The sequence below is a fragment of the Anopheles maculipalpis genome, chromosome 2RL (genome assembly GCF_943734695.1).
Source record: "Anopheles maculipalpis chromosome 2RL, idAnoMacuDA_375_x, whole genome shotgun sequence".
NCBI classification, from domain to species: Eukaryota; Metazoa; Arthropoda; class Insecta; order Diptera; family Culicidae; genus Anopheles; species Anopheles maculipalpis.
Genome location: NC_064871.1, coordinates 13,000,038 through 13,024,484, shown reverse-complemented (window position 1 = coordinate 13,024,484; position 24,447 = coordinate 13,000,038). Strand labels below are relative to the sequence as shown.

At 46.0% G+C, this 24,447-nt stretch overlaps 3 protein-coding genes across 3 annotated transcripts in view; 1 reads left to right on the top strand and 2 right to left on the bottom strand.

The window, feature by feature from the left end:
- Window positions 1-431: 431 nt before the first annotated feature.
- On the bottom strand, window positions 432-1,778 carry LOC126558223 (dihydroorotate dehydrogenase (quinone), mitochondrial). The gene is made up of 2 exons (XM_050214192.1): window positions 1,752-1,778; window positions 432-1,657 (listed from the first exon to the last, which is right to left on the bottom strand). The coding sequence occupies exons 1-2, from the start codon at window positions 1,776-1,778 to the stop codon at window positions 488-490; spliced, it is 1,197 nt and encodes a 398-aa protein (XP_050070149.1). The 3' UTR covers window positions 432-487.
- Window positions 1,779-3,461: 1,683 nt separating this feature from the next.
- LOC126559737 (zinc finger FYVE domain-containing protein 1-like) overlaps window positions 3,462-24,447 on the top strand; it is a 281,299-nt gene continuing 260,313 nt past the window's right edge. Inside the window, exons 1-6 of the mRNA XM_050215909.1 lie at window positions 3,462-3,575; window positions 5,165-6,474; window positions 6,576-6,774; window positions 6,853-7,117; window positions 7,273-7,440; window positions 7,931-8,351. Coding sequence (XP_050071866.1) covers window positions 3,528-3,575; window positions 5,165-6,474; window positions 6,576-6,774; window positions 6,853-7,117; window positions 7,273-7,440; window positions 7,931-8,334 — 2,394 coding nt within the window. The 5' untranslated portion in view covers window positions 3,462-3,527 and the 3' untranslated portion in view covers window positions 8,335-8,351. The remainder of the gene's footprint in view (window positions 3,576-5,164; window positions 6,475-6,575; window positions 6,775-6,852; window positions 7,118-7,272; window positions 7,441-7,930; window positions 8,352-24,447) is intronic.
- On the bottom strand, window positions 10,322-13,488 carry LOC126556896 (leucine-rich PPR motif-containing protein, mitochondrial). Its single transcript, XM_050212442.1, has one exon. The coding sequence runs from the start codon at window positions 13,484-13,486 to the stop codon at window positions 10,322-10,324; it is 3,165 nt and encodes a 1,054-aa protein (XP_050068399.1). The 5' UTR covers window positions 13,487-13,488.

Genomic DNA, 24,447 nt, shown 5'->3' with positions numbered 1-24,447 from the left:
AAAAGCATTATCGCTCCAGATCGAGAGAAAAATTTTCTTTACCTTTTTCTGAAATTTTTGACAGTTGTTTTTTGGTGCATTGCCGAAAGTGCGAGCGAGATAGGCGAATAACCGAACGAGAAGAAGGGAGAGGCCCATACCTTCATTCTGCAGTGCAATGGCAAGTGTGTATAACCCTCGGATGAGCGCTTCAAATTCCCAGTGAAAATAAGACACCAACGGTAACGAAATTCATGAAAAAATATAATTCCAAAATAAAATTAAATACAATTTAAGAACATTTACAAATAAAGATAGCTGTGATTTTATTTCAAAGAACAATCAATTGGATTCATATAATGCTATTCTATGAATTAAAATCGGTTTGGCTACTCAGACTAGCCGGTTGCTAGTCGGAGGGAAAAGACGGACGAATTTCGCAACTTTATACAATAGATATATTTCGATTCACTTTTCAGCTTATACTAATTCCTGAGGAGCATCACATTTAAGACAAATATTTGTCCACACCTGTCCCGACTGCGTCCTGAACGGTGGCGTACCCATTCGCTTCCAAGAGCTGCTGGAGTTCGCGTTTAATTTTCGGCACTACCGGCGGTCCGTGGAAAATGAAGGACGTGTACAGCTGTACCGCACTGGCACCGGCTTCAATTTTTTCAAACGCATCTTCACCGGTAAAAATGCCTCCTACACCAATGATCGGTACCTTTCCCTCCGTTAACTTGTACACCCGGGCAATCATTGCCGTCGAACGTTGCTTCAGCGGTGGACCACTCAATCCACCAAGCTGGCCGGCATTGTTGCTTTTCAGTGTGGGAGGCCGATCGATGGTTGTGTTGGAAACGATCAGTCCATCCACTGCGCAAGCATTCACTCGTATGACGTCCACGATCTCACGCAGATCCTCTTCCGATAGATCTGGCGCAAGCTTTAGCAGTATCGGACGCTGCTCGTTGGTCGGGAGCGTGGCACGTGCTTTTAGCACCTCCGTTAGCAACGTTTGCAGTGTACTTTTGCTCTGCAGTGTGCGCAATCCGGGTGTGTTTGGACTGCTCACATTGATCACCAGATAGTCTGCTAAACTGCCGAACCGCCTAACACCCTGTACGTAGTCGGCGATCGCATCGAGGGACAGTTTGTTCTTGCCCAGATTTATGCCAAGCACGACCCTCTGGTCCGGTGGTTCCTGTGCGCGGGAATCGCGCAAACGTTCGTACACCACATCGTGACCCTCGCTGTTAAACCCGTACCGGTTAACGATGGCTTTATCTTCGTTCAGGCGAAAGATGCGTGGTCTCGCATTGCCCGGCTGTGGTTCGGGCGTTACCGACCCAATCTCGACAAATCCAAACCCGATCAGCTGCAAACCCTGGACGGCTTCACCGTGCTTATCGAACCCGGCCGCTATACCGATCGGATTGTTGAACGTCAGACCGAGGAACTGTGTCCGCAGCCGGTCCGTATCCTGGTACGCTGGGCGGAAAAGTTTCCACTTGACACCGAGCACCGCAAGATCGTGTGCCGTTTCTGGCGGTATGAGCCGTACGATCGGCATAAACACGTTGTTGTAGAATTTCTCATCTCCTCGCCAAACGCTGTACGCGCTAAAGACGCCCGCACCCAGCCCGGTTATTTTGAGAAGGGAACGGATTTTGTTCTACAAAAACCAATGGGATAATCAGTGAATGTGGGCTTATCAGCGATCATTCCATGGATCGGTGGGAAGGTGCCAGAAAATTCGCATCGCTTACCGGCGTTCGCACGCGGCATGCTGACATGATTGAAAAGCTGCAAATACTGGCCACAAATCAACACACAATTTTATGGAGTCCAAAGTTTCACCTAAAAATAGGCTGAAACGAATATATTACCGCACAGCGGAACACTTTTTTTGTACTGTAAAGTTATTATTTATCACGCAGAAAACGAAAGTTTCCACGGTGTGCGTGTGTGGAGCAAATATGTGGTTGTTTACGATTTGGTGTAAAATGCGCTGTCAAAGATCGCTATAAAAATTCGCATGCAATGTGTTTATACTTGTAGGGCTGCAGAGTTCGCAGCAAACGACGTCCAAAAATTCCCCGCAAATATCATATTTTTTTTATGAAAAACTCCGCTTTAAGGAGCAAAGTAAATGAAAAATTAGAAAGATCAGTGTGTGAAATATTAAACATGTTCAAAACTGGAATGTTATAGCAGCTTTTAGCAATTTTTACGTCAGGAAAGTTGAAGTCGTTCTTTTGTTATTGAAAGCGGTCTTAACTAACACCACCATAAGAAACGTCAGTAGTAAATCAAAGCCCAAGAAAAAAACAAAGGTTGCAGAGGCAGTGCGTGTGAATCAGCGAAGAAAAACAGAAGCTCCGAAAAAGTTGCAAAAAGTTCTGCTTATCATCGCTGATACGCGGCTGCACAGTACGACAAAGTACTAGCAACATTGTCGCGCACTGTTTTCCACCAGAAGAGAATGAAAATTGAAATTTTGCTAAGCGAATAGAGCTGGTGAACTTTCGAGGAAATCCGCATGGGAGATAGTGTTAGCATTCCTTTTGCACTGCCGTTGTGAATTGTTTTTCGTTGTTTGGCCGTTGAAAGTGAATTGCTTGGAAATATGCATTATTAGTGTGACAATTGAGCGACGAGTGCCATTCCCTGTATACGATCGTCTGTGTACGTGCTTGTGTTCTAGTCCAGTGTAATTCGAAGCTCCACTTCCAGCGAAAGGGTGCGTTCTTTGTTTACAAAATTGCCTACTCCCCTGATCGGGGTGTAAGCCCACCACCCACCTCGATTGTAGCCGCTTGCAATTTCCAAAGGAAAACACGGAAAGATATTACATTTCCACCATTTCATCTCTGAAACCTGTGTGTTAGTAGGCAGTGTGTGTTCGAACGTAGACATGTAACATTGAGTCGAGAGCTCACTAACCGGAAGTAACGTGAAGGATTTCCGTTTGAACTGTTGCGTAGTAGAAATATCAAACCCCTTCCCTTTTCCTGGGACACAAACACACACACAGTGGCGGAATTGTAGTACTGTTTTGGCATAGCGGTCCATCTAATATCATTGTGCGCGCGCTCTCTGTCGCTTGGGTGTGTGAGAGCTCAAAAGAGCAGAGTAGAGCAGTAGCAGGAGCAGCCTCTTGACCAGCCAAGGTCACGAAGCGTCACACTCCGCGAACAGGCAGGCCAACCTCTGCATGTTTACCTTTTTGCAGCGACAACCGCGCTGTATAGCATGGAGAAGAAGCCTTCTGGTTATGAGTAAAACGCGAGTGTGAGTGTATTTCTATCGGTAAAGGCAAGGCTTCCCCCTTCGCTAAAAGTGTTCCACCATTAGGCTCCATCAAGGCCACGAGCAGCAGCCACGCAGAAACGCAAAAAGAAAGTTGCCACCAGCAAACCCGCGCTCCCGGATTATTATCTCACTGCCTTTCTCCAATCACCGTACGACGTGTATTTGTGGGTCTGTGTATGTGGATGGTTTCTAAAGTGGAGACATCTTTCGAACAACAGTAATCAACAACCATGATGCAAGCGGAGGACACAGAAAGTCTTTCGTGGATCAGTGATAAGGTAACGAACACTAGCGATGGGAACAAATTTTGATAAAGCTTTTCATTTCTCGCAGGGAAAAACCAGCCGTCAAATACGCCGTGGGTTGGCCTACTTTGGTTTCCTAACCTTAGCAACGGTCTGTGGGCGTGGGCTGCAAGTAGTGGGTATGACGGACGATATGGTTGGTGTTTAGCCCTTTATCGAACTTTTTGAGGAATGGTTTAGTTTACATTCGTAGGGGGGATGGTAGAAGATTAAAGTTGCGGGCCAGAATGGCGCTAACCACCACACATCGATAACGAAACCGCACAAAACGAAGAAAAACACTCACACGAAAACGGAGATATCCAAGCACGCTGAGCGTGCGTTGTGTTGATGAAGAAAGGTTGCGTATATCGTTCGCACCATCTAAACCCTTCTCCGAACACCAAGCCAACCCCACACAATGTTCAAGGACTTACGAGCGAATGGGGTGCCGATCGTGTGCCGTTGATCGTAGCCTTTGGTCAGGTGGAATTAATATTCTACGCATGACATTGATCCTCAACTTTGGTTCTAAAGCGCGTCTGGTTTGGTGTTAGACCAGCAGGCACGCGAAAAGCGGCACAGCGTGCTTCCGTTCCGACAGCCAACAAATGAACATACACAATCGATCGATCGAACATTTAAATAAGTAATCAAATTCATAAATTTTTTTTTTCTTCTTTCAATGATCATATGCAGGAAACACTCTACTAAACACGATCATGTTTGTGTAAAAAAAGCCGCAATTGATCGCCGGCCACCCAACCAACAAGCACGACCTACTTTGATGAAAACAGTTTTGAAAAGCTGATGAAGCAACGCAGAATTATCGTGCTGTGGTAATTTTTGCTGCATGGGCAAATAAGTTCAAAAACAAACTTTATTATAAACAATGCATTGCTTCGGTCATCTGCTCTGCTGTTGCACTGCCGGAAGCAACTACCTCGTTTGGCGGTGATTCGGAAGAGTGTGTCCACGGTTGTGCTTACACGATGAGTACATCCGGTGTGTCTGTTGCTGCAAGCGGACGAAATGGGGTTAAATGAACGTGCGGCAATTGTTGACGATGTAGATCATAACCCCGCCACACATCCTTGCAGGTCTTCACGTTAAACGTGCACGATCGAACCTTACGCGATCTCTGATCACCGATGCGCAATCTGGTGGTTGCCTATCGATCCCTTCCCCGAACAGAGCGCGCCATTGCTCACCCACCCGGCGGGTCCTGCCTATCGCGTGGTGGTAATCATCGATCGTACCATTTGCGCGTCACATCGTATTTGTTTTGAGCGAACGATTTTGATAAGAATAGCTCTAAAGATTTATATACTACTTTCCTAGCGTCGCTGCGATGAAAGCGTATGATGACGCTGATGATTTATGGTGATGATGGTGGTGGGCGATTTGCGATGAGGCACTTACCCTTGGGTTCACTACCAATGGTGGGCTCGTTCAACATGGTACGGAAACTGATTGCGGCACAGCCAAGGGTTGCATATTATTCGCTTTGGGATTTTTTTGTTTGCTAAGTAATTTTGCACATTTCAAATATTTTCTCTATTTTCTCGCGGTTTTTTTTTCAGCCACCAACGACAGATGGAACGCTTGCAACACAGCCACCGGATGTGGTGTCCGGACCGTTCACCTCACTTCCCCTCGATATGACCGACACCGACGATATAGACGATCGACGATCTCCGGCAATGAATGGTCCCACCGACAGCAACATCATCGGCGGCAGCAAGAAGGAACGCAGTTTCCTGCTGATGGACGAACAGGAACGGATATGTGTACGATCGGCGGAACAATTCTGCAAGCGGTTGTCCGTATCACCCGACGCGAAGCTAAAAGTCGTCTCCATCTTTGGCAACACGGGCGATGGGAAATCGCACACGATGAACCATGCGCTGTTTGGTGGGCGCGATGTGTTCAAGACCTCCTCCGAACAGGCATCCTGCACCATGGGCATATGGGCTGCCTATCAGCGGCAAAAGAATGTGCTCGCTCTCGACACCGAGGGTCTGCTCGGCGAGACAGTGAACGAAAATCGACAGATGCGCATGCTGCTGAAAGTGTTGGCCATTTCGGACATTATCATTTACCGTACGCGAGCCGAACGATTGCGTACCGATATGTACAAATTTCTCGGCACGGCTTCAAAAGCGTTTACGAAGTATTTTTCCGGTGCACTGCAGGCGCTCGATCTGCCCGGTCCTCCGCAGGCGCTCGGGCCGGCTGTAATAATCTTTCACGAAACGCACAATACGGAGGTACTGAAGGAGGATGACGATGGCAAGAAAGAGGAGGACATTTTACGCGAACGGTTTGCAAAACTGCGCCTAGAGCTGAGCGCCTTCAGCTCGTTGCGGTACGTTGGCGTGCGGACAACCAAACCACCGACCAACTACGAACCGTTGCGCATGGTGTGGGAGAAGGAGATCCGCAATACGGCCGTCCGTTCGCCACGGCTGCCGCGCGTCGTGTTCGAAGCATTGCTGGCACTGAACAACAAGTTCAACGGTGATCTGAGCCCACTGCCATTCAATGCCTTCCCGGAGCAGTACTTTACCTGCACGACGTACTGCAAGTCATGCGATGCCCGCTGCCAGCTGTCGATGGGCCATCTCGAGCTAAAGGAAGATCATCGGTGCGGCGCCAGCTGCAAGTATCAGCATCAGCACGAGAACAAGGTGTACCTGTGCAACCGGTGCTACGTTAACGGGCGCCAGGTGGTGGTGAGTATTAAGACGCAAAAGTCAACGGATTCGTCGTGGATGGGATTGGCGCTGTACGCGTGGAGCGGGTCCGTCATCGAGTGTCCACACTGTGGGGAAATTTATCGCTCCCGGCAACACTGGTACGGCAACAAGTCGCCTGAGCAGAATGCTGTTCGGTACGTAGGATAAATGATCGCTTTCGCTACCATCCGCGAGAGGGCGCGAGCATAGGAAAAGCGATGTTATTGAGGGATTTGTTTGTTTATTGAATTTTTAGCACGGAAATTGTACACGTTTGGAACGATGGAGGTCTGCAGCTGCAAGGACCAACCCATTCTGCCCAGCTCGTGCTGGACGGCGTGGCCTACATCACGGATGCTATGGCAAGTGTCGGTTCACAGCCGACGAAGCTTGTAAAATCGTGGGTAACGGACAAAATTCGTCCCGCTTACTGGCGACCAGATAGTGAGATTATTGTACGTATTTGTTGTAGTTTAGTTGTGATGTACAATGAAGCAGATTATAAAGAGTTTTTTTTAAACTCTTATCAACAGCACTGTAAAGGATGCATCAGCAACTTTGAGCGGCTCGGTTTGAAGAAGCATCACTGCCGTAGCTGTGGGGAAGGATTTTGCAACCATTGCTCCAAACACGAGATGCCCGTGCCCAGTCGTGGCTGGAACTATCCAGTGCGGGTTTGCAATAGTTGCTGGAATGATGGACGTAACGGTGGCACGATGGGTGCGGATAGTGCAACAGTGAATGGTGCAACAGCGAATGGGAACCACGCATCATCCGATCAACCAATACGAAACTCAGGTATGTGTGTGTATGTGTGTATTCGGCTTGAACCAGATTCGCAAAGTGCTGTTCAAAATTCGCTGCCCTCGTTTCGTTTACTTCTCGATCCGCTGTGATCTGACGCGATGATGACGATGATGATGATGTCTTCACCTGTCGTCCATCCCGCACAGATCGTGAAATTGATGAGCAAGAGCTTATTGATGATGCTGACCTCCTCGTGACGTCTTCTTCTGCAGGCAATGGTATCGACGAAGCGAACAACGTGCTAGTGCGGCGGTACGGTGAAGCCGTCATTAACACGATCAGCAACATTGGAGCCGTGCTGGAATATCCGAAAGGTGAGTTTCTATGAACCCGCGGATGAACGAATGCAACTTTCACTCAACGGTAACTGTCAAAGCGCATTCCAGTTGTGTGAAACTTCAAGCGAAAACTCTCGTAAAGCGAAAAAATTTTGCGACAAAAAGCGCGTTATTTGGACCACATTCATGTTGGTTCTCCGTGAGGATAGTTAGTCCTCACTAAGGCGCGACGATCCGAATGGGATTTGAACCACGGTCCTGTTCATTTAAATTTATTTTTGCGTTATTTTATTGATTTCTTATCACCCTTTATATCCGTTTTTTTACACCCGGTTTCAAACAAATGTGTACCTTATATGAAATCCACGGGGTCAGAAACTTTCAGTCAACTGAAATGAAAGTTTCAAATGAGTGAAACTTGCTATCGTTTACAAGCGCTTTAAGAGGATAGGTTGTATCATATATGTCTACATTTATTTATCAAAATCTTCTTCTCAATCATCAATCGCCACCAAACAATCGCTAGACTTTATCAAGGAATCTGCTCGTCCCTCGTACTGGGTACCGGATGCTGAGGCACCGAACTGCTACATCTGCGAGCTGGAGTTTGGTTCACCGGAAGAGCTAAATACCGTTGCAGGGCTTGGTTCCAAGGTGCCAACAGCTCCACTCCCATCGTCCGGCACATCGACACCCCCGGCAGCATCATCGCCGGCAAAGCGTATCGAGAACGGTGGCGTAACACGCACTGCACAAACCACTAAGCGATCTTCCGCGTCGTATCGATCCGTCGATCGGCGAAGGCATCACTGCCGGGCGTGTGGGAATGCGGTATGTGCCGGCTGCTCGGCCAACCGTCGTCCCGTACCAAAGCGGGGCTGGTTAAGCGATGTGCGCGTGTGTAACAGTTGCTACACGGCAGAAGATTAGACCGAACGTTCATCCCCGTACCCTTTTCCTTTCTTCCTTTCTGTTTGATACATATCCTTCCACCGGTTAGCTAATTAGTGAAAGTAGTTGCTTGCTTTTCGTCCTAATATCCTAACGGGATTGGTCATGATCCTCCTATTCCTTGGTTTTCCTACAAGAGCAAAGAAAACACGTTCTGCCTTTTCTTCCCAGTTTGCATTTCCATTCCGAAGGGAGGAAGTGTTCAGCCAAAAAAAAAAAAAAACAACTCTACGCACTAGATATGGGTGCAGCACGGTCACTAAAATGCTGGCCGGCTGCCGAACCACCAAAAAATGTGATGATATTTACTCTATTTTGTTTGCATCCCCTTTTTACTAGCGTTAAGTAGCGTTGAAATATGCGCGCGGATAGGTTTTTTTGTTTTTTATAAATTAAACTTGAGATCCGAGAGTTCGCCGGACGCGATATAACAGGACTTTGGGAATGAAACAATGAAGACTAGTATTTTGTTTATGAATTGTGTAAGTGTAATTAGTGTACAAGTTTAGCTTTAAATCGGTTATTGTTTCATTTTGGGACCCATGCCGTGAAATGCACGTTTTGATCGTTTCTTTCTTTCTTTCTATCTTTTTGTTACTCAATTGCTAAAGCGCATACCTGTACTGTGTGCAATTGGGCAATTGCTACACAAATCGTAGCAATTGGGCAGGATGTAACAAACAAAGGAAAAAAATAAAACGACGCAATACACCTATTGCACAGGCCGTGCCGAATATGCCATGTTGTCCCTGTAGTGGAAACCTGAAATGGTTTTAAAAATCTACACGCAGTGTAAGTCGTCCACGAATCAATATTAAACACCCACTCGCGGGGGACATAAAACAAAAACGGACCTTTCAAACCCGATTATGCTGCCATCGGATCTTCTTTACATATGTACTTGAGATGTATCTGTCGCAAAATGCGACGCGCGGGCGCGCCATAAAAGGTTACGTTTTGAACTTAACAACAAAACCCCCCCATTCATGTTATCGAACACGGAGCGATGATGAAAAAGGAGAATAACACATAAAAAGCACAGTGTGAAGTGAACGAAGTTTATGTGCGAAATATCGTAGTTAAGCTAATTGATCTTACTTCCACAGAACAAACTCGTCCCGTCTCTCGTGGCTACTGTATGGACACGTCAAAAACATATACATAAAGATACAAACATATATATATTTCGAGAATTCTTCAGAAGAACACTTCGAATGGCACAGTTTTAGTAGAAGCTTTTGTGTGTAGTACTATTATTGCAAAGTTTGAAAGAAACTTCGAAGTTCTTGGTTCTTCGTTGACAATCGGTATGCTCAAAGATGGATTTGTTGTACAGATATGGACAGCACACTTCATTATCCAGTCAACGAGAACGTTTTATAACCTTCGTTTTAATGATTAAAAATACGCCCTTATTTCTATAACCATCTACCCGTGTCTCGTTATCATCTTCGTCTCCTGAAGAACCTACTTTTCGTGGCTCTCATAAACACCGGCCAAAGGTAGCTTTAATTTCAACAAATGTTCAAAGTCCTGATGATCACTCGTAACATCATATTTAGCGAAAGACTTGCTATAAAAGATCAAATACCTTTTATATCGCCGTCCAGAAACTACAATGTACTGTCCACGTGCATCGGAACAAGTTTGTACGATTCCACCCTTTTGCAATACGATTGATGGCCATCGTCAGGCGTGCCACTAAAAATAGAGACTCATGTACTACGGATACGAGAGTCGTCTCGTTGCAGTTAATCAATTAACATGAAAACAATCGCAAACAGTCGCAGGAGGAGAGGATGTCGTCTATTTAAAGAAGAACCAAAAGACACGTTGATCATCCACTGTAGATCTCTTATCGTACGAACGATACACTTTATTTCAAGACTATACTCCGGTGCTACGTTCACGCTCTACGTCTCTATTATGTACATGTGTTGGGTTTCATCATTTCCTTCCGCCCTAATCATTTTAGGTACATCTGCAATCCAGCCGGTACCTCAAAATTGTTGGCCTCCAGCAGATCGGACAGTTTGCGTGCAAACTCGGTCGTAACTTTCAGCTCGTCCCCTTCGTCTACCATTCGCTGGAACAATCGTACGGCAGCCTCACAGTTATTCTCTCGCACATACTGTCCCAGGGCAAGCAGCAGGAAGTCAGATTCGCGCACATTCGCCAACCCTTTGCTACATTTAGCTAACCGTAGCACGGGTTCAATCTTACCGCTTCCGACCAAAAATTCACACTGCGTCAGTATGTACTCGTGGTTGATGCGTACCTCCGGATTGATCAGCATACGGCGCAACTGAGCCTCGGTACCGGCCACCGCCAGTGCAACGATCAGTGTGTTGTTTGTATTGATCGGTCCATGGATTTGCGATACAATTTGGATCGTTTCGGTTAGTAACGTTTTGGCGTCGGTTGGTGAAATGTTGGACGATCCCTCCTGTCCGTTTGTAAGCTCCACGAGAAGGGTAATAATTTCCAGCTGCAACGGTGTGCGACGTTTTTCCTTTGCGATGCGCTTAAACTCTTCGATGGCAGTACGCTTATCGCCGGCAAGCAGATATTCACGCAGCACCGGACCAAGCAGTGCATTGTCGTAGTTACAGTATCCGAGCTCGACGAGAAAATCTAGCATCTGCAGCGTGGTATTGGGATAGTCCGATTTCCGCCCGGAAGTCGCAGCCCATTGTGCTGTGCTGGTGAGTAAATTCCAAACATTTTTACTAGTCGAGCCATCCTCCACTCCACGCAACTTGCCACCGGTTGTGGCACGTTCGCGAAGAATCTTTCGTGCACCGTCGAGTTGTCCGCGCTCCACGAGCAATGCTGCGTAATCGATGATCTTGTGCTCATCCACGATAAATCCAGGATACTGTTGGCGCAACTGTTCCAACGTTCGGCCGGCTTGTACCGGATCGCCTACCTTGGTGTACAGTTCAACGATTGACGCTAGCATACCGGAACTTTGGTCTACCTTTGCCTGGTCACAACGTTGCTTTAGCTCGAGCGCACGCTTGTAGCGTCCTTCGCGGACACTAAGCTGTAGAAGCCTCCGAAGAACGCCGCGCGTATTTAGCTTCTTTTGTTCCAGCTCTACCAGATGACATTCCAGCTCGTCGTAGTTCATGTCCCGCGGATGAACACTGATCGTGTCGAACAGTTCCTTCGAAAGGATCGTCAACTGATCGTCCGTTACCTTCTTCAGTAGCGTATCGATCGATTCTACCGTGGATCCACCGGTTCCCGCATTCTCCGCACGTCCGAAATGATTCTTAAGCACACCGGCGGCCATTCGCGATATCCGGATCTCGTATCGCTCGTACTCGCCAAGCAGGGCGCGCAAACTGTTTGCATCGTGCTTGCTTTTCTTGTTGCTGATCAGCTCCAGCAGTAACTGACCGCCTAGATCGTGGCGTTTGTCCGCTGCTCGGTCTCGGATGGCGCAGATCACTTCACACAGCTTGCGCTGATGGGTGTTCGAGCGGTTAACATTTGCTAGTAGCATTAATGGCCACAGGAGTGCTTCCGTGTCGAGCTTGCACGTTGGATAACTGCGTAGAATCTCAAGCACCTCGTCGAACCGGTTCTGGTAGAGTAGATGGGAAATGTAAGGAGTCATCAGTACGCTCGTCCGTACGCCACAATCCTCCAACATTTTCAACGCTCTGCGGGAATCTTTCAGCGTGAGTGCAAGCTTCGGCAGAACGTACTGGGTGAGTGTTTCTTGATCTGGTTCTACTTTAAGTTTTTGCATCGTTTGCAGCACCGAAAGCACACCACCCTCTCCGTCCGTTTTCGAGCGCTGCAGAAATAGTGGCCAGAAGTAGTGGGGACGTAAATCTTCGTGTCGAGCAAGAGATGCTAGCAGGCGGGAAAAGTACGGATGAGCTGCTTTTGCCGCGCATTCACAGGCGACCTGGTAGGCACGAGCATTACGGTCGGTTTTGATCAGCGTGGCCAGGAACTTGTTTAACCGATCAAGCGAAACATCATTGCGAAGCATTTCCACTATCAGGAATGTTCCGTACCCGTCGGTATTTTCATTCGCCCGGAACTGTGGCGCTGGTAGTTCGTCAAGCAGTGCCATCATACCGTCGAGTTGGCCGGCTCGAATCAGTCCACTAAGCACGTTCCGTAGCACCGGATGTATGCGGCCATCCGTTGTCAGCTCTTCCGGAAGCAGCTTCAGCAGTGAACGTACCAATTCGGGTTGAATTTTCTCTCCCAGCGCAAGCGACAACAGTTCGAGGATGTGCTTTTCGTTCAGCTGGGAGCCTTTTTCACGTACCATTTTAAGGACCCGGTCGGTCATACCGTCCTCCAGGAAGGCGATCATTAGTTCACCGTACGTTTGCCCATTGGCGGACACATTGCTAGCGCTCATCGTTTCCAGCACCATCTGTACACCGTCCAAATCGCCCGCCCGTCCATATCCACGGATCATCAGGTTTATCACGTCGACCGAGAGGGGAATGTTGCGCCCCTTCATCATCTCCCCAACCAGCTTCATCTCGGCGATGTCTCCTTTTTCTGCCAGCACACCCATTAGCCCAACGTACAGCTCAGCATCCTTCTCGATGCGGTCGCCTATGCTGGCGAGAAATGCTGGTACATCCGTGATGGAACGTTCATTTTCACGGTACACCTGTAGCAGCACCTTCCAGTGTTTCTGTTCCGGTTCACCCATATAGAACCAAAACTGTTCGAACACTTTCATGCGCGTTTCGAGCGTTTCCGCGCATAGAAGGGTACCACAGCACTGGAGCAAAAATTCGTACGCATCCTTCGGTATTTCGAACGGTTTGGCAAGCAGTTGATTAAGCTTTTCCAGCTGTACCCGGCGGTACACGATCGCATCCGATCGAAGCTCTTCTACCAACCGTACACTATCCTTTGGCTGTTTCTTGCCGGCTGGTGCAGCTTCCCGGTTCGGTGTGGTGGTCGATTCTTGTTGCTTTACTGAGGGAACTGTTTGGCAGAGGCGTACCGATTGGGAAAGTAGCCGAATAAACGGTACGGAAGGTTGCTGTAGAACGACGGTACGGCTCGAGCTGGAAGCACACTGTACTGCGGTACGCCGGCACCACCTTTGCTGTCTGATGAGCGCCACACGTAGATGATTCATTTTGTGGAAATGGAAATGCAACAAGCACCACGTACCTTTCGTCTGTATCTATAGAATTATAGTTTTCTGACCGAAACTGCTCGGTTTTCTCTGGTTGCCGCGCGCGCGACGAGTGATTACATGAGCGAAAAAACACTCCCGAGCGACGATCGACGGGGGTTTTGTTTTGAACCGTGTCGCCGCTTGACAGCAAGAAATGTCAGCTGTCAGGAGACGATGTGCAGATGTGTGCGTGTGATGTTGCGTCCCGGCGAGCACGTGGTGATGTAAACAAACCGATTGTTCAGGAAACAAAGTTTGTGCACCTTTTTTTTGGGTAATTTGTGTAAAAAAATTTGTTGGTTTTTGAATGAGAAGTGGCGTACAGCAGGCGAACAAAACAAATTACTCAAAAAGTTTTAAAAAGTGTGACGGAGAATTATTCATTAATCGTTTCGTGATGTGAAAAAAACCCGTCCAAAAATCTCTTTCCCCCTTCTTCGTTTGTCTAATGCGTGCCAAATTGCGACACAGCCAAAAAGGGGTAAATTTTATTTTGGCAAACAACTAGAAAGCAAAAATCCGAACGAAAACGCTCCATTCAAAAACGTTCTTTTCATTCAAGAAACAAATTAGCCAACCGCGGGGCGAATGACATTACTGCGTTGTGCTGTTGTGTACGTAGGACCGTACGTGTAGGTATAGGTGGCAGTGGCGAACGCGTACCGTTGGCGTTTTTTCATCATGATCATCAACTTCACACATAGCGCTCAGCTTATTTACCGCTCGGCACAAACGCCACCCGGATCGGCGTACGCTTGTGTGTACGCTGTTTTCTTCTTAATCGGGACAACGCAACAACGTGGGACGCAGTCAAAATTGTGTGTGCTATCGCCTACTTCAAAGGGCTAGTGTAGAGAGCCTTCGGAACTAATGGAAAACAATAGAACCAACAGCAAATTGTGCGGTAGTGTGTCAACGTGGTAAAGGAAAGTGAAATCTGGTTGAGACGAGGAAGCTTTTTCTCGTCGAATTAAAGGTGGATTGATTGCGTGAAGAAGGCAGACAACGCGTGTGTTTGTGCGTGCGTGTGTGTCGATTTTCTAGGTCATTGCGGCCAATGTTCGGTCCGCATGGTTCACAGCAAACTTGGCGAAAGACTAAACCGATAGCATTATAATTACTGTGCACCACTGTATGTGACTGTGTGGCTCTCAGCTCCAGTATATAGCAGGTACGTACACGCAACATTGCCCCCCCCCCCCCCCTCACTTCCCCTTCCATCCTCTCTCAAGACATCTCCCTGTTGTTGTTTGCATTTAATTAAAGCCTCGCCTGTATCCTTATCAAATAAGGTTAAATGGTCCCCCGCTTAGTGCAATTCCACATCAAATGGTAAGCGATGCGTTTTCGCTGATCGACTGTTCCTGTGCGTTGTTATGTGTACACGAGTCACCGTCTCCGCATTGCTGCTGCCAGGGGCAACCAAACCGTTTCACCCCGTTTGCTTCGCTACTTCGATGCGTTAAAGGAAATAGTGGCAACTATATCAACAATGTAGAGAGACCGAGAGAAAGAGTGAGAGAGAGCATGTTAGCTATCCCATCGTAGTGTAAGTGCATTGACGTTGGCAAGCGAACCACATTTAATTTACTATGCGAGATGCACTTCACTCATCATCATCTCGCGCAACGATATTGCCCCACGCGGTTTTATATGGTAGGTGTCAGTCTCAGCGGAAGAGCATGTAATACGTCCGGCCCTGGCACCAGGCCACCAGGAGGGGGAGTCTTTCCCTGGCACACACGGAACCCGTCAAGTGTGAGGTTAGATAAAACATAAATGGTCCACACCAATTTGAACGTGGGATGGTATTATTTTTTTTGGGAGGTAAGGTGGACTACAATCCAAGGGCGTGTGGGGTGTAGGCTTGTGCCTGGTTTATTTGTGTGTGTGTATGTATGTGTCCTTGCGGCAAATCATGGCAATCTCTATCGGAAACATAAGCAAGCGCGCAAGTTCGTTTATTGTAGAGAAGTCGCACGTTTGTCGTTCCCGATTGGCCCGAGAGGCCAATTTGTATGCGTGCTGGTACAGCGATCGTACTGTATCGGTACAGTGGTGGCCATGCTATTAGTTCAATAGAATCATACCGTTTGAAAATACTTTACCATCTAATGTAATTAGTTTTGTATTTAGTTTTGAGAGAAGTTTAAAAATTTTGAGACCTAAAAAGGCCATCTTGTTTATTTATACAAGTTAATCAATTTCTGCGCTGAAAAAGTTAAAAAAGAGATGCCCAGAATTATGGACAATTTTTGGCTTAATTTTTATAATTGATCAATGGTCATATTTTATGGTCTCCACGTGCTGAAGTCATATTTTCATCAAAATGGCAAAATGAGACTAAGAAACGAATTATCCAATGTGTCTAAGACTAAGAAACTAATTATCCAATTATCCAAAACGAGCGGCTTCTTTTGCCTTTTCAGTGTAGCTGAGCTTTTTCTTTATTACTAAGCTCTTGAGATACAATAAAGAGCCAAAAAATTAGTCTTTAGACTTATATTAGCTTTCCGATCTTTATCCGCTCGTGATTAGTTTTCGCATGAATCGATCGTTCCCTAACTGATTCCGGGGCAGGCTCGTCCTGCCCTTTTCTGATCCTTCTTATCTCTTCTGTTCTTCTTCGTGCCTCCTAACTGACAGGGCGTTGGGAACCTTATAAAGTTTCCAACACAATGATAGGGACATTTTCTTGGTCGATTCGTTTAAAATTGGCTTCAAAATCTCGTTTTTACGATATGATCATTAGCAGAGGGTCTTAATCTAATGACCTTCACTGTATATTCAATGAATCAACGAGAAAAATTGAGCCACACGGAGGATAAAGTTGCATTAATTAAGAAATTGACTCTGTGTTTGATTTTATTCTATTTCTTTCATCATCAACAATAGTTTTAAGATCGGTTGTATTGCAAGCATCGGAAGTTTTTTCAAAAAATAATGTTGGGATGATCTTATTAGTTTGAATTGTATCTGCTAAATGTATGCTACTACCTAGATCAAGTAGCTCCAAATAAGCAAACAAGTGACTTTTGGATTCCCGGGGCGTTTGAAGCAGCTTCTAAACAGCGTAGGCGTTATTTCGCTTGCACGAGTACACACAGAATTAAGTCTAACAACGTCTGACCGTAAAGAAGCATTTTAATTGAGCCTCTTCCTGAAATTATATTACTAAAATATTTTTTTTTTAAATTTCATAATGACGGCTAGGCCGTATTCCTTAAAATCTAATCTTATGTCTAGCTTTACAATAACTCATTCAACTTACATCCTATTTGAAGGGTAGTCATTTCCTTCTTCCTCAATTCAAGTGCACCTTATCCCGAGTGAGCTCGGTTGCGGATGTTGTTGCTGCCAGATTGTTGTCCTCTCTTTTTCCGCTAAGGGATTAGCGCCTCTTTGGAGCATCGTGCCGTGGAGACTAACAACTGGCTCCCAAGAAAAAAAAAAAACCGTTTTTGCGAATACTTTGTAATATTCGAAACTCCATTTCGTTGTCAGCATTTAGAAGTTGTGGCTGGCGGCCCGACCATCGGCAGAACGCACGAGTTCGTAAGCCGCTACAACTTTGTGTAGCTACAGTAGCATCTAACTCATGCATTCCGCCAACAATAAAGCCGCCGCCAGTCACAACTGTACGTCGTCCCAACCTAATTCAATTGGTTCAGAGATCCAATGTTGTCATGGAGCATGACATGAAGCCGATAGCCACAATAACCTTAAGGTTACTGCAGCATCGAATCCAGACATTCCACCAACGACAAGTTCGCCAGTTACGACCTTAAATCTCCTAAACCAATTTACATCGACTCTGATCCGATCGAATATTATTATAAATAAATACATTTACTCTTAGGCAACAACGAATATGTCTCTTTACAAAAAAGGAAAAGGTCAGTGGTAGATTCTTTAGAAAATCTACCACTGACCAGATCTTCACCATGCGGCAAATCTTGGAGAAGATGGCCGAACAGCAGTGGAACACGTACCATCTCTTCATAGATTTCAAGGCCGCATATGATAGCATAGCCAGGGTAAAACTTTACGAGGCCATGAGCTCTTTTGGAGTCCCGGCCAAACTGATCAGGGTTGTTAGATTGACCATGACCAACGTCACATGCCAGGTGAGGTTAATGGAAAACTCTCAGGGTCCTTTGCTACCCTACCACCAAAGGCCTGCGTCAGGGAGTTGGGTTCGCCTGTCTCCTATTCAATTTGGCGCTAGAGAGGGCCATCCGTGACTCGGAGGTGGAGACCATCTTCGATAAGTCAAGCCAGATCCTGGCATAAGCTGATGATATAGACGTCATTGGTTTGCGACTCTCCCAGGTAGTAAAGGATCGAGCAGGCGGGAGAAAACCTCGGGTTGCAGATTAACGAGGCAAAGACCAAATTGATGGTGGCTTCATCAGTGACCCTACTAAGAAATCCGGAACTACGTGGGGGTGATGTACGGCCAGCAATGACTTAGCCTTCTACGGGCTGAGGAAACATTTACCCTCACAAAATCAGTCGCGACGGTCGAAGCTGGGACTGTACCATACCCTCATAGTCCTAGTACTCACATACGCCTCTGAGACATGGACCCTATCCAAAACAGACGAAGCCCTCTTAGCCGCGTCCGAGAGGAAGATGCTCAGAAGGATCGTTGGCCCCGTATGTTGTGGAAGGACAATGTACGACGGTGAGGTCGTCGTGCAGCGAATTAGGCTCGCCAGGCTCCGATGGGCTGGCCATGTAATACGCATGGTACCGGACGATCCAGTTCAGAAAGTCCTTTTAGGCCGGTCACACGGACGGAGGAGGTGTGGTAGGCCCAGACTGAGGTGGGAGGATGGCGTGGAATCATCTGGCATCAAGGCCGGGATAGCGGATTGGCGGACGACGGCGAGGGACCGTGAGTGGTTCCGGATTCTGGATTTATTCCGGTTTCGGGATTTATTGAATTAATGTTCCTACCTGTTGCACATTATACACTGTAGATTGTAGTCATCATATTCACATCATTTCAATAGTTGAGAACGGTGGACTGATATGATGACATGTGGCTACATTGTAATTCTCAACCCAAACCGCGCGATTCATCGCGTGTTCATCGCTCATCATTAAACGATGGTCTACAACAACTGTACTCATATACTAAGGTTCCAAAGGAAAGAAACCTTAAAATGAATAAAACGAAACACATGTGCCACTGTGAGATAAAGTAGCATTTTTATTGTGTGTGTGTGCTTGTGTGTTACATATCGCCGGGCCGTACCACCGACCAACCCGCCCAGATTAGATAGAGATTTTGGGGGTTTGAAGTTGGCCAGCATTTTTTTGCTGGTTTTGTTTTATGTTTGCCTTAACTGTGTGTGCCCGCCGACACCGACACTGACACTATGGCAAATTTCATGGACACGCATCCGATTTTCGAGCGGGGGTTCGAGTGAGTCGAGTCCCTTCCCTTCCACAATAGGTATGTTGTACTGCACCGAAATTGATTCAAGCATGCGGTATGGCCTCGATCGTGAGTACACGCGGACCTATTCGTGCGTGTGTGTGTGTGTGTGTGTGTGGGGGGGGGGGGGGAAGGGTGGTTTAGTAAAGTGTTTTAGTGTGCGTTTGTAATTCCGCTGGTTGTTGTTGTTGATGTTGTTGTGGGCACCTTCCTCTGCCAATGTTGAACGGGTGGAGAGATATGCCGCATGCCAGCACACACCGGCCACGATACAGTTGTAGTGTGTCGCTTGTTCACCATAATCGGTCTTGTTTTCGTAAATTTTGCCATGTTTAGAAAGCTTCCACTCGATCCAGATTTCCCATAAAAGTGCGTTGTGATGTGCTGATGAGAAATTGCATTGTGAAAAACGTTTTTAAACTTCATACGCTAAACTATCGTTCTACAACATTCTATCGATCGGTGGTGAGAGAAACTTAAACCACGTGTGTGCATGTGGCGCAATAGCAACAACAGCACAGCTCGGACAGGTAAGAAGCCACGAAGCGCAGGTTCTATTTATTTTCACTAGCAAATTCTACCAAATCCGATTGAAAAACAGAAACAACCCGACCCGCGTCTTACGTCATCGAGGAGCGAGGAACACAGTCAAGCTACATATTACGTCGTTTCGTTGGTTGTGCTGTGTTCTCCCCTTTTTTTCGGGGGTTGAGTTAGTGACGAAAGATGAACTGGAAATTCATCATGATCACTGCCAGAATTATCTGTCACTTTTTGTTGCCCATTTTTGCCAGCAGCCATGACGACAACAACGGCCACAACCATCTCTAATCGAGCGTCCGGGGACCGTACATACGGTCGGTTTGACGTTTGCTCGTGCACGTGCAACGTGTTTCGTCAGCCAAGATTGGCTGTGTAAACTAAACCGCACACAATGCAACAGTGTGCGAGTGTTTGAAGGGATTGTTGCGTACTAGACGGCGTTTACATATTTGACAGTTCACTAATCGATCGCTCGATAGCTGGGCCGTACTTTCCGAACGAGCTATGATTAGCGTCAACTTTATCATGCTGGTTGTAAATGGTGGTGAGAATGTTTTTTATTTTTATTTTTGATAAGACATTGTACGGTAACCGGTTAAGGTTTTGACGTTATGGGTCGTTCAATAGCCTAAGTTCAGTTTAATAACTTCTACCTAATGACTCAATGTATATAACTTATTTCTAACCTAAAATTAAGGTTTGATTTAGACGAAGGTGGTTTAGAATTAAAGAGAGGATCGTAACATGGAACGGAATACAGGTTAATGAAGCATGATTGCGATCAACTGACGGAGTAGTACTACGGTTCGAAGAAGAGGGAAAGAATGAATAGGAGTTTTGGGAAGGAGGTGGTGAGTTTCAAAAGTTTAAAATCGAAGCAGCTGACACTTAGGCTCATAATTAGACAGAGTAAAATAATCTAGTCCAACAAGGAATGCAAGGATACAATGCTGATGGTGTTTGAACAGTTCATTCTATTCTGCCCAGAAATTAAAACCTCGAAAGGTTCATACTTCCTTGACTTATTTTCCCAACTCTGGAGATTCATTGGATGTCCACTAGACATTCACCGGCGTACAGATTCGATTGGATAACTGTCCCTTCTTGTTAACATGTAGTGTCTTTATCCAGCAGTTCTATGGGTTGTGGTGGCATCCATTAGAGGCGATTTCTTATGAGTTCCTGAAACCGATGGATAGTTCCAATGCATTGCTCTTTTTCTTCTTCTTTTTCGTGAAGGAACATACAATCCTAGATCAGAAGCATCTTTAAACCCAGCAAGCAAGCCCCCTATAAAGCATGCTTAAGCCACAAAGATGCGTTTATAAGCGACTCGAGTCAAATGTCTTTTAATATTGAAGATGAAAACGATGCATCCAAGAGACTTGCTGGCTTTCAGTATGACTTCGTCAATGTGTTATTTGAAGATCAACTTGTCAACGAATATCATACCAAAAGGTCATAAATAACAGGTAATACGAACAATGGCAAAGTTTGAGAAGTGAGGGAAAGTTAGTTACATAAAATTTAATAGAATATTGGCATTATTTGCATTTGGACAAGTCACATGATTCTCGATGCCTCTTTAACGCTTGCAAGTATCCCGGCCCTCAAACATTACATCAACGAGCGTACTGAGGCAACGTTATCTGAGGCAACAAAAAAAAAAAAACCTCGATTTTTCAATACCAAAATATCCGCAATGATCTATACCGTCTGGGCTATCCGCATGCCAATCAATCACTCAGCCCTCCATCACCCCAAAACGACCGAACCCTTCCAGCTGCTATTTACAGTTTTGCAAAACCAACCTCTCCCTCCTCCGCGAACGTGAACGCGCATGATTCACACAGGTGCAACACGTCTTCTCGGTGTCCATTGAGTGCATTTCCGCCCAGCAAGTGGGTGGTGCTGTGAGTCTCGGTGCCATGTTTGCAACAGGTTCACGATGAGACGATGTTGAGTTTTGCATGATGCATCTCGGTAATGCATCATCGCGGCTGTCTCAACAGGATGTGTGGATGGATGTTACAGCGCAGCCCACGGTCAGACGATGGCAAGATTTGTGCATCTAACTGTCTACGTCTGGAGCGAAAAAGGTTGCACGTAGATGGTAGTTGTCTACGAAAGGGCGCGTACAGTTTGTTGGCTAAGGTTACGGCAGACTGTTGCCGATGTTTGTTTTGCGTGATCGCGATCGTTTACAAGATTCAATTGTTGGAGATGGTGGCGATACTTGGCTTGCACCGTTATTAGCAATGTCATAATGAGTGTGATGCCGTAAAGCGTTATAATGTAACTTGGATTACCGATCATCTTCGATCTTTTTGTGAGTGAAATATATGAGCCATATCGAGACTTAAACGTGCTTCCGCTTGTGAAAGTGGTAGAAATTTTTTTGACCAAAATGACTCCTTATCGCTCAAAAGGATCGCGCCGCAGTTTCATTTCCTTCACCGGAACCGGCCCGTTTACGTGTCCTTTTTCCAGGGAGAGAGATAGATCGTCCCTCTACCATCAACCCTCAACCTTTCAACCTTTTCCCAAACAATCCCAAGTTGAACCTTTTTGTTTTGTTTTGTGGCTCATGTAACACCATTCGACTGTAACTGTTGTACTGTAAACGAGTTGGCCACCGGGGTCTGCATGTTGGTGGTGTATCTCTGCAGCTGTAGATAGACCTGCCGGTGCGTTAATTTAACGCTTCCTGCAATTCTTCACTTTATCTAACTTCCCGTAGTTTTACAATCGTCATAGTGCGCGCTGGACCGCTGGACTGCGGACTACACGTCGTGCCTATATCTGGGGCATCAGTAGGCATTATCAGCATCAACACCATGTCGCATATGATCGCCGCACACAAACACCAACGGTAATGAGCGATCGTTTAACATTTTTCTAGCTCTTTCTGCTTGTCTTCGTCTCCGTGGCTTCGTTCCCTGCCCTATTCCGAAGGGTCGTTGCATGAGATGCAGCTTAACGCTGTATCGCATTGTTCGAGTGAATTCATTTTTTGTTGCTGTTGTTCGTGTGATTCTGTAGCGGTGTTGGTAGCCTCGTTACCTTTTTTACACGTGGTTTTGACTTTTGCTGACCACGTGGTTTTGTCGCCATCTTGCGCAGTGGTGTGGTCAGTGTTGCTGCGCGAGGGGGTTTGTAGTGTGGTTGGGTGTTTTGTGAACAATTTATGCATAACTTCTTGTTCTTCTTCGTGCCGACTATTTAATGTCTTATTATAAAAATATCTTACAGGGTTTTACAAGTTATTTTTAAACGTTAACCGATTTTCAAATGTTTCTTTCCCGTGGAGATAGGTTTATATTTTTATAGTCAATTTTAAACACTACCAAATTGAGTGGGGTTTGCAGGGTTACCCAAGCCACATGAATGCTTTAAATTCTAACATGTGAAAATGATTTCTCATGAAACATTCAGATACAATTCTTAACATTTGATACATAAAAATATTTCACTTATTTTCAATGACCGTTTTCATTTTTTATACAGCAATCTGCTTCCTCTTCTTCTTAGCTTAACAACCTTCTAAGTCTCGCCGGTTTAATTGACCACTTAGTGGCATAGTCAGCCCTTACAACGGCGGAACGGTTCGCATGGGATTTTAACCCCGGTCCTGTCGTGTGAAGTGGCTTGAGAAACAGTGGAATGAAGAGTAAAAAATCCGCTTGGTTCGATGTATTGAAAAATAACTTGAAAAATAAACAAAACTGCGGTTGACAGTTAATATAGCCTGTTAAACCCTGTACTAACACCAAGTAGTACGATAGTGGGTCCTCACTTCGGGGGAACGGTCCGGATGGGATTTGAACTCGGGTGCTGCCAGTCTCCCTTCATCAGTCATGGAATTCTGAGTCTCCCTTTTTGCATAAACCATTTTGCATGAATACAATAAGATCTGAATATAAAACTATTTAAATTAATTTAAAAACAAACTGCAAAATGGAAGCTAAATAATGTAAAAACATTAAATAATTGCTATTTAAACAAGCTAAAACAATCAATTTATCTGTAACACTGAATATTATTGAAAATATTCAGAAAAGAAATTATATGCAAACCAAGATGAGTAAATATAGAAAAACTTTTGGAATATTGTATGTAAAATAAAAAAAATGCAATCGATCGACACAGTTTGTAACACGTGGAACCAGAAACGGAAGCAATGCTGTTCCTCTGCTTTCCAGCGTGGTTAGCAAACGACCGGTGTCCAAGCGTCCTCTCTTCTCCTTGAACTCTGCCGGCAGTGTGTTTGACAGGGCTTATCAGATATGATTTTTGGTCGCTGCGTAAAAAGTGGCTCGATCACTAAACGAAACACAGCACACAGACACACAAGTGGCAAAGTGGGGAATCCAACCCGACGAAGGTTACACGGACGCACAGCGCATGGCGTTTGCGCGGCAGCAGAGTTAAAAAGGCATCAAATCAATTTAAGACGCGCTCGGCCAGTTTTCACGCTCCACAACAATAAACTCCGGTCCGCCTCCTGGCCATGTGTGTGCGTGGTGGTTATGGATGGCGCAACGCTAAATACTGCCTCCCTAGTGGGGGCCTCCCTTCAAGCCGAATGCGCCTATCGCGTGCACGTTCTCTCGCTCTGGCTCTCTCTATCTGTGTTTGGTTGCTACTAAGACTCTGGTTTTTGTTTACAAACGATTTTTGCTTCACCTGTTCGATTTGGCTGTTCCTATTTCTCTTCTTTCCGGGATTAACCCATGATAAAGTGTCCTACACGTTGGAAAAACTGGGGATCGTTGCTGCCGGTGTGCTTCTAATCCGAAGAACATTCCACTAAGCGTTTGACCGCAACACCACACCGCCACCGCACCGTCGGTAAAGAGACGGACACCGGACAACGGCACTTGTTTGGAGTTTGGAAGCCGTCAGTATAATCGTGCTTGATGCAATAAGA